A 9,071-nucleotide genomic window follows, 5' to 3' on the forward strand; every position below is an offset into this window, starting at 1 on the left:
TTAACTATACATTTATTACAGCGAACTGCAACGTCTTTAGACCTTTAAAAAAATATTTCTTGTTCTGCAAACCAGACCTCCACAGCTTTTATTACCTCCTCGTTGGAAGAAAATTTACGACCTTAAACTTTTTTTCAGTTGAGGAAAGAGATGATAGTCGGACGGAGCCAAATCTGGTGAATAAGGGGGGTGTTCTAGTAATTGAAATCTTAAATCACGAATTTTTTGCATAGTGACATGAGATTTGTGTGCAGGAGCGTTGTCCTGCAAGAATAAAACACCTTTGGATAGCGTCTTTTCTCTTAAATGTTTTCCCGTAGAGTGGTCAGTAATGTCGAATAGTAATCTCCAGTTATTGTTTTACCCGTATCCAAAAAATCAATTATGATTACTCTCATCCGTAGTAACAATTCGGTTTAAGAAGTATACATAGTTTTCAAATCGAGCACAGATCGAACGCGATGCTTCCTTCTACCCTTGCACGCTTTCGGTCAACATTCAAACATTTGGGGATCCATTTTGCAGCAATTTTTCTCATGTCCAAATTGACGTGAACTATATGATGAACGCGTTCGTATGAAATATTCAGATATCCGTTTTAGCCCAATTCGACGGTCTGATAAAATCATGTCATGAACTGCATCGATATTTTCGGGGACTAGCCTTCCCGATTTGTCATCATCTTCAATGGAAAATTTACCTCTTTTGAAGCTTGAAGTCCAATTTTTCACGGTTGCATATGAAGGACATTGATCACCAAGGGTATTAAGCATATTTCGTAAATCTGCTTACCTTTTAACCCTTTTAAATACAGGTATTTGATGATGGTTCGATACTCCAATTTTTCGATTTTCACAATTTTGGAGGACATCTTTTTTCTTAATTTATTACGTAACTCTGGTTGACTTTTTTGACGTCAAACTTTACACTGACACTTCTAATAAGTTATTGTTCGTTACTATGGTAACTTTACACTAACAGTTCTAATAAGTTATTGTTCGTTGCTATGGTAACTTTACACTAACACTTCTAATAAGTTATTGTTCGTTGCTATGGTAACTTTACACTAACACTTCTAATAAGATATTGTTCGTTGCTATGGTAACGCAATATTTTGTTTGTGCATGGAACTGGTCTAGGCTAACCAGATCTCAATACATCCTCGTAAGCTATAACTGTAACATTGTTGCTCCGAACAAACATTGTCAGGACTCAGTAAATATATTTTTTAACCAGGTCTTTTCCTTCGTCAATTACATATTTGGAGCAGTCAGTAATATTATTTGGATCGTGCGTATTGAACGTCCGATACTCGATTTAACGATTTAATTCCCGTAAGTTTAATATTGAGATATCTATCTCCCCTTTTACCATGCAGCACAAACTATTGTTTTACTCAGCTCAATTATTTGAGGGTATATTTACTAATTTATTTATTAATGCCTAGTGATTAACTAGTGGTTAAGATTTACAAATTTATTTTTATTTTGCTTTTGTATTGACAAGTGCATTTTGGGTTAGAACACACACTGAATGAATCAGCTTGTCATTCCAGTTCACTCACCATATCAAGAGAGAATAGGTAGGTTGATATTATTAGCTCATTTTGAAATAAAGTAGTAAAATAGTTTTAATATTTTAGTAATTTATTTATATATTTTGTGATTTGTCGAAATTGAAAATTTGAATTAAAAACAGAAATGTGAAAGCCGACAATTTTAATAGTTATATCGAGCATAGTAAAATTTTTGACTACGGCTCTTCTGATAATACCCAATCCATTAAAAAAAAGGAAAATTGATAAACAAACGTATTTCTCGAATAAAAAGTTGTTAGTCCTAAGCATAAAAAGTATGAAGGAAAATTAATTATTTTAAAATAATATAAGAATTTATTGTAACATATGTGTAAATTTTTAATGTGAATTTATTCCAAATTGAATTTATTTTCAGTTTTTCATTAACCTCATCTAGCATAGAGAATAAATGAATTTTTATCATTATTCATTTAAATAGAAAATGCTGCAACAATGAAGTTTTGTTCTTAATTTAGAATTTTTTCACATATATATCACATGGAAAGAAGTAGCAACCACCCAAAGTATTTTTTATGCCTCACTGTATAAATATATCGGAAGCCAAAGAAATTTTCACTTGACAGTTTATTTTAAACAGCTACTAAATTCTGTTATCTGTTTAAATTTGGCGAGCTGCGCCTACAACTGGCGCGACCTTTTGTTTGGCTGGAATGTGTGCCATTTAGCGTGTGCTTGAAAAAACTAAGAAGAAATTTGTGTCAAATTTTATAAAAAGAAGATAAATACGTTAATGTATTCATACATAACCTCCAAATAATAGTATCACTATTGTTTTGGTGAATAGTTATGAGTCTGTAGGTACTAATTTTAAATTGTCGGTATAAGTTAAAAGTATGATATCAAGAAATTCGATAATATTATTTTATAAAAATTCAACATATTTGTCGGTAAAATTTTCTACGCATTATTCAAGTCCAAATATACCTTCCCAGGCGCATGTTGTTATTGCTGGAGCAGGTGTTGTTGCTAATTCGGTAGCCTACCACTTAGTTCAAAACGGCTGGAAAGATGTAATGTTAATAGAACAAGGTACGATAGGTAGTGGAACTTCTCATTTTGGTTCAGGAACTCTGGGATTGTTTAAACCTATTCAACATAGAAATCTGATTTGGTATAGTATAAAATTATACAAAGAGTTACAACAAATGGGATATGATTTACAAATGAAGAAGACTGGAAGTATCAATATAGCTCAGACCAAAGATAGATTAATTGCACTTAAACGAAGAATGGCATATAATATTCCTACAGGATTACATTGTGAACTGGTTAGTAAAGATAAATTGCAAGAATTTCACCCATATTTAAGAGTAGATGACATTGAAGGAGCTGTGTGGGTTCCAGAAGATGGAGTTATAGATCCAACATCAGTTTGTGATACTCTTGCAAGTTTGGCTCAGCAAGGAGGTGCTAAATACATAGAATATACTAGTGTTAAGAGGATTCTAACAAAAAACAGAAGAGTTTATGCCATTGAAACTGATAAAGGCAATGTCTTTTGTGACTATTTTGTTAACTGCACTGGAATGTGGGCTCGCGAGTTAGGTCTTCAATGTGATCCACCAGTTAGTATACCTGCATACCCAGCCCAACATTTTTATGCTACTACGGGTCCACTACCACAAGGTTAGAATTAAATCTGAACATTGAATTTTTTAAAATGAACTTTTATATCAAAACAAAATTTTTTTATCAAAGTACTAATTGAAGAACTTATTCCAGAATTTTACGGCATAAAAGATTCATATTTGTACGAAATAATTTTAACAGCTATTATAATTGGTTTTTATTTTTTGAAATCTTAAATCATACATTATTTTGAATAATTTGAATACTGCTTAAATATTTAATCTGTAATGTTCAGAATCAGTTTAAACTATTTGTACTTGATAAATATAATTTTTTCAGTAAATGAAGAATATTTGCCAATTGTTAGAGATTACGATGCACAAACATATATCCGTAGCTATGGAAATGGCTTGATGGTAGGTTGGTTTGAATTAGAAGCCAAACCAGCTTTTGAACAGAAAAAAGTACCAAAAAACTGGAAAGACCACATAACTAAAGATTTCAATCATTTCCGTAAGTTCACACTTACTTGGTATTAGTATTAAAATTTAATTTTAAGATAAGTATTAAAAATTCTTAATTCTAAGATAAGTACTAAAATTTAATTCTAAGGTAATGTGTTTTTAAAATGTTGCTTGTTGTAAATGCCTGTGTTGTAAAAAATGTATTCATGTTGAATAACTTATAAAAATCTAAGGTTTATTGTGGGTTCTAAGTATTTGTAAAGTACATTATATACTGTAACTCTGATATTAAGTATAAAATGTTAGTATTTTAGTATATTGATAACTTTGTACTGACAAATAAAATTTTATATTGTTGATATGTTGACATATTACTAGGACCCTTATGGGAAAAGGCTGTAAATCGGGTACCAATGTTAAAAGATTGTACTAAAACAGAATTGACGAATTCTCCTGATAATTTTACTCCTGATGGCCGTTGGATATTGGGAGAATCTTCAGAAGTAAAAAATTATTTTGTTGCCTGTGGAATGAATGGAAATTCTCTACAGGTGACTTTGATGTTTGTGTCTTGTAATATTTAGTATACCACCTTAATATTTTAACATTATGAGAAGATATTGTACAAACTATTTGAGCTTTTATTATTTGAAATCACATGTTTTAAGTAAGAATCATAATTTTATTAAAACCCCACTGCCATGTTTCAACCCAGCTTAACATATTTCATTTTATTTGTTTTTTTATCAACTCAATCAGGTCGTTATTTTGTTGGTAGATAGCTTATGATCAAACTGTTAAGTATCTCATTGTTTTCTTTGAAATTAGTATCCTTTCATGATGACATATACCATATTTTTTATTGGTAAAATTCAATACAATATAGTTGAAATATTATCATAGTTGAAAATAGTAATTATATTTTAATATATTAATGAAATTTCATTTCATATGTATAAATATGGCCCAATTCACTGTTGTAGGTTGAATCTAGCAATTAGTTTTATTTTGTTTCGGTGATTGATTGAATTAGATTGATTAATGAGATGGAAATCAGCTTATTTTACATGGGATTAAAAACTGTTAAAAAATTAAGGTCTTCTATTATAGTGTGGTGTAATTAACATTTAGAGTGTTGTTTAAATAATTTATGCAAGGTTAGATTAAAATTGGGATGGAAGTAGTACATAATTTTCTCTTGCGTATTTATGAGTTGTTGGTTAAGGAATATCATTTATTATAATTGAGATTTTTATGAAAAATATCAACTCCAGTAATATATAAATTCAAGAATGAACTGCCATTGAGCAAAGATAATATACTAACCAGGCACTCAGTTTTTTATAGTTGTACCTCTAGTAAACAAGTGCAATGTGCTTATTTTAACACTCTAATTTGCTTCTACCCTTTTTGCTACTCTGTAACTTATTTATTTAGTTACTTTGTCTTGTTACTAAAAAATTATGCTTATTATTGGTTTAATTGTATTTTTCTATTTTTTATAAAATAGTTTTAGTATATTTTTACTTAGTACATAATCTACTTTAATTTTCTTTTTTCTTTAACACTTACAGGTGTTAAATAAACATGTGATAAAAGGTGATTTGGGATTCCGATAAAAAGTATTGTGGTCTATTTACTTTTAATTATATATAAAATGACCTTTTTGTATGAACATATTTATGCACTTTGAAACCATAACAATTTCTATTCTATTCTTAACTATTCAATGTTTTTGTTATTTGCTAATAAATCCAAAATTTAGTCAGGTATTAGATTGTTGTATGAGATCCTTGCTGATATATTTAATGCACTTTATAAATTTCATTCATTATTTTGAAGGGTGCTGGTGGGATAGGTAAAGCAGTTGCTGATTGGATCATTGAAGGAAAACCAAAACAAGATTTATTGCCTTTTAATGTGCAGAGATTCTTGAATGTGCACAATAGTAGACTTTATTTGCAACAAAGAACAAAAGAGGTTGTTGGACGGTAAGTGACAATCTACTATATTTTTAGATTCCAATTAAAATCAGTACCTCTTGTCATATACATCAAGTTCAAACATTCTAAAAAACTGGACATTCCAAAATCGGTTTCTCAGCTTGCTAAAAAATATTCTGTGCTATTATTGTTGTTAACTTTTTCTCTAGTTAATTAGTGGTATTTTTGTGAACACAGTGTTACATAGACTATGTTACAGACAACATTTACATCAATATTAATTTAGAATTCCCCTGAAAGTGGAATTGTTGTTTCAATATAATTTCAGAATATATTTGCCTTGTCTTTTGTTTTTAGGTTTTGTTTCTAGGTTTTGTTTCTATATTCATGATTTACAATACTCTATAATCCAAAATGGGTTTATATCAAATGTTAGCAAAAATATAATTTAATCATGATTTTTAGACATTACTCCATTCTGTACCCTTTCCAATGTGAGTACAAGTATGCAAGAAAACTGCGTTGTTCACCTTTGTATAGTGTGCTGGAGACAAAAGGGGCGGTGTTTGGAATAAAAATGGCATATGAACGAGCTCTCTATTTCGATTCAACATATAAGAGTAATAATTCATATTTGAAATATTTTAATATACACTAAGATAACTCATTTTTTAGAAGGAGATAAGAAACCAGAAATGCCACAAGGCTCATATTTTAAACCAAAGTTTTTTGATTTTATGAAAGAGGAATATTTAGCATGCAAAGAAGGTGTTGGTGTCATTGATATGTCTTCTTTTTCGAAAATATTACTTAAGGTATATATTGGACAAAATTCGTAAAATTTTATAATGAAGTAATGATCCTCTCATGAATATATATGAGGTATGTTAATTCTGCGATTACAAAATTCATTTTTAGTCAGGAGGATTGGAAATTGTAGAGTATTTGCAACGTCTCTGTGCAAATGATATTGATATACCTCTAGGTACCATAATTCATACTGGTATGCATAATGAAAGAGGAGGTTATGAAAATGACTGTATGTTGATAAGGCAAAGCGAAAATTGGTATAGATTAACAAATATTAAACATAATATACATATATATATATATATATTGTTTTTTTTTGCAGTTTTTTTATGATATCACCAACTAGTCAGCAAACAAGAGTTTTTGATTGGGTAACTAGAAATCTTCCTAATAATTCCACAATAGATGTTAATGATGTGACTTCAATGTATACGGTTATCAATGTAGTTGGCCCAAAGGCGGTGGCTCTTTTGAGCGAGTTATCAAATACTGACATGAAGTTTGCTCCATTTTTATGTAAAAAAGTTAATGTTGGATATGCATCTGATGTCATGGTTATGTCATTTACTCACACTGGTGAGCCTGGATTTTGTCTATACATTCCTTCTGAGTATGCTCTTCATGTGTATTATAAATTAATGACTGTAAGTATATCTGCATAAAACATTAAAGATGCTGTAATAATTTCAATGTTTATTACATATATATTATAAACCTTGTAAGGTTTAAACTACCTTTTAAATTGCTGATTGGGAAATAATACATGTATTAGTAAACAATAGGCATACGGAAAATTTTGGTCAAAATTTCAAAAAATACTCGATGAAAAATATGCTTAATCATTTATTAAAGAAGTTGCATTAATGAAAATACTGACAAATAATCTTATAGTTTTCTAGGTGCTTTTACTGGCAGGTGGAGTTAGTGGATGACTGGTATTTGAACACTTGCCTATAATCATCTGTGTGCAGTTCTTTTGAATTGGATATATTTGATATTGTTTGTAGATAGATGCTTATACAACTTCTTGGTAGTCCACAATATCTATCATGCATCAGGTCATGATTTACCAGTATAATACCAACCTAATTTTTCACAATAGACACGACAATAAATTTTATAATATAGTTTCTTACAAAGAGATGAATCATTTTATCTTACTTGCTAATAGTTTTTAGGCAAGACTGTATTGTGATAGACTGGCATTGCATTTAATACTCTATAACTTTTCCAATATGAGAAGAACTGATAAATACAGTCGACAGTATCAGTCTCTTTTTTTTTCTTTTATAGGTTGGACGAGATTTTGGAGTTAGAGATGTTGGAACATTCACTCAACGTCTTATGAGAATTGAAAGATTTATACCTTTTTGGGCAGAAGAATTAAATAGCTTCACTACTGCTTTTGAAGCAGGAATTGGTTTCACTGTACGTCTGGAAAAAAAGGAGAATTTTACTGGTAAAGCTGCTTTACAAAAACAGAAAGATCAGGGTGTTAAAAAGCAATTGGTATTTTTCTATTTAAATGACATCGACCATGACGAAGATGTGTGGCCTTGGGGTGGAGAACCTATTTATAGAAATAATGAATATGTTGGACATGTTACTTCATCAGGGTAAATTATGCATTTTAACACTTGAGGTGAAAGCTTTCTTGAAGTATTTTGCATACAGAGAGAAAAAATTCATTTTTATAGTAATCAGTGAGCAAAAACAAATTATTCACTTTTGTCAGTGTTAGACCTACTTAACAATGAGTCGACTCTACCTAGGTTATGAGCAATATTTTGACTATTCCAAACTACCAAACTGCTTGCAAGTAAGCTTCTATCTATGAAACCATAATGTTTCGTTAATTTTTATCAAAGTTATGTATAAAGCATAAGATTACATAATAATGTTTTGGACATACCATAAAACTATTTCATAAAATATTAAGATTAGTCTTTAAATGATATGTCCATTTTTTTAACTTGATTTTATTTATTAGATATGGGTTTGCTGCCAATAAATTGATTTGTCTTGGATATATTCGTCAACCGAAATCATCAAATACTACAATAGTGACAAGCGAATATATTCTAGCAAAAAATGCCAAATATGAAATCGATATAGCTGGACATCGATTCAGGCTTACTCCTCATCTTCGAGCTCCAATAATAGGAACTGCAGTTAATCAGAATAGTAAATATCGTCCAACAGCTGTTAAGTACAATTTATAGTGATTTGTTACAATGCGTCATTCAAAAATCTCAAATGAACCAAACGTTCATCATACAGTACTAGTGCAGTTTATTATTATAACATAGTCTCAATATACTAATCTAATGATTTTTGCACTTTGAAATTATTCTCATAATCTTTTGTTCATACATTCACGCATGTATTTGAAAGTTGCGACTTGAGTATGTAACAAAAGAAATAAATTTCATTATTATTATGTGTTTTTTTTGTTTATGTAAGATTTATTTCATTGAATTATAAACACAATTTAAAAAAAAACGTGACAAAACAAATCATTTTCATGTTTTGAATATTGTTGTAATGTATAATTATTTTTACTTTCGGTATAACGTACGAATTTAGCAGCAAAATAGAAAAAGTTAACGTTTTTTGGAACCAACCCTATATAAAATATGCTAGCAATTCTTCATTTTAATTAATATTTAGTTTGTTTTGTATACGTTT

The 9,071-nt window shown here is 29.7% G+C and overlaps 1 protein-coding gene across 1 annotated transcript; it reads left to right on the forward strand.

The window, feature by feature from the left end:
* The first annotated feature begins 2,249 nt into the window (after nucleotides 1-2,249).
* Nucleotides 2,250-8,823, forward strand: LOC130450983 (pyruvate dehydrogenase phosphatase regulatory subunit, mitochondrial-like). Its single transcript, XM_056789753.1, has 10 exons — nucleotides 2,250-3,223; nucleotides 3,506-3,679; nucleotides 4,009-4,181; nucleotides 5,473-5,621; nucleotides 6,039-6,193; nucleotides 6,249-6,388; nucleotides 6,492-6,640; nucleotides 6,706-7,027; nucleotides 7,677-7,999; nucleotides 8,374-8,823. The coding sequence occupies exons 1-10, from the start codon at nucleotides 2,431-2,433 to the stop codon at nucleotides 8,603-8,605; spliced, it is 2,610 nt and encodes an 869-aa protein (XP_056645731.1). The 5' UTR covers nucleotides 2,250-2,430; the 3' UTR covers nucleotides 8,606-8,823.
* Nucleotides 8,824-9,071: the final 248 nt, after the last annotated feature.

This window comes from Diorhabda sublineata, chromosome X, assembly GCF_026230105.1.
Source record: "Diorhabda sublineata isolate icDioSubl1.1 chromosome X, icDioSubl1.1, whole genome shotgun sequence".
NCBI classification, from domain to species: Eukaryota; Metazoa; Arthropoda; class Insecta; order Coleoptera; family Chrysomelidae; genus Diorhabda; species Diorhabda sublineata.

Excerpts from the sequence above, each read along its gene's own strand:
- LOC130450983 (XM_056789753.1), top strand. The coding sequence starts at position 2,431 with ATGATATCAAGAAATTCGATAATATTATTTTATAAAAATTCAACATAT. Across the intron at positions 3,680-4,008 it reads TAAAGATTTCAATCATTTCC|GACCCTTATGGGAAAAGGCT; the intron begins GTAAGTTCACAC and ends ACATATTACTAG. Across the intron at positions 8,000-8,373 it reads GGACATGTTACTTCATCAGG|ATATGGGTTTGCTGCCAATA; the intron begins GTAAATTATGCA and ends TTTATTTATTAG.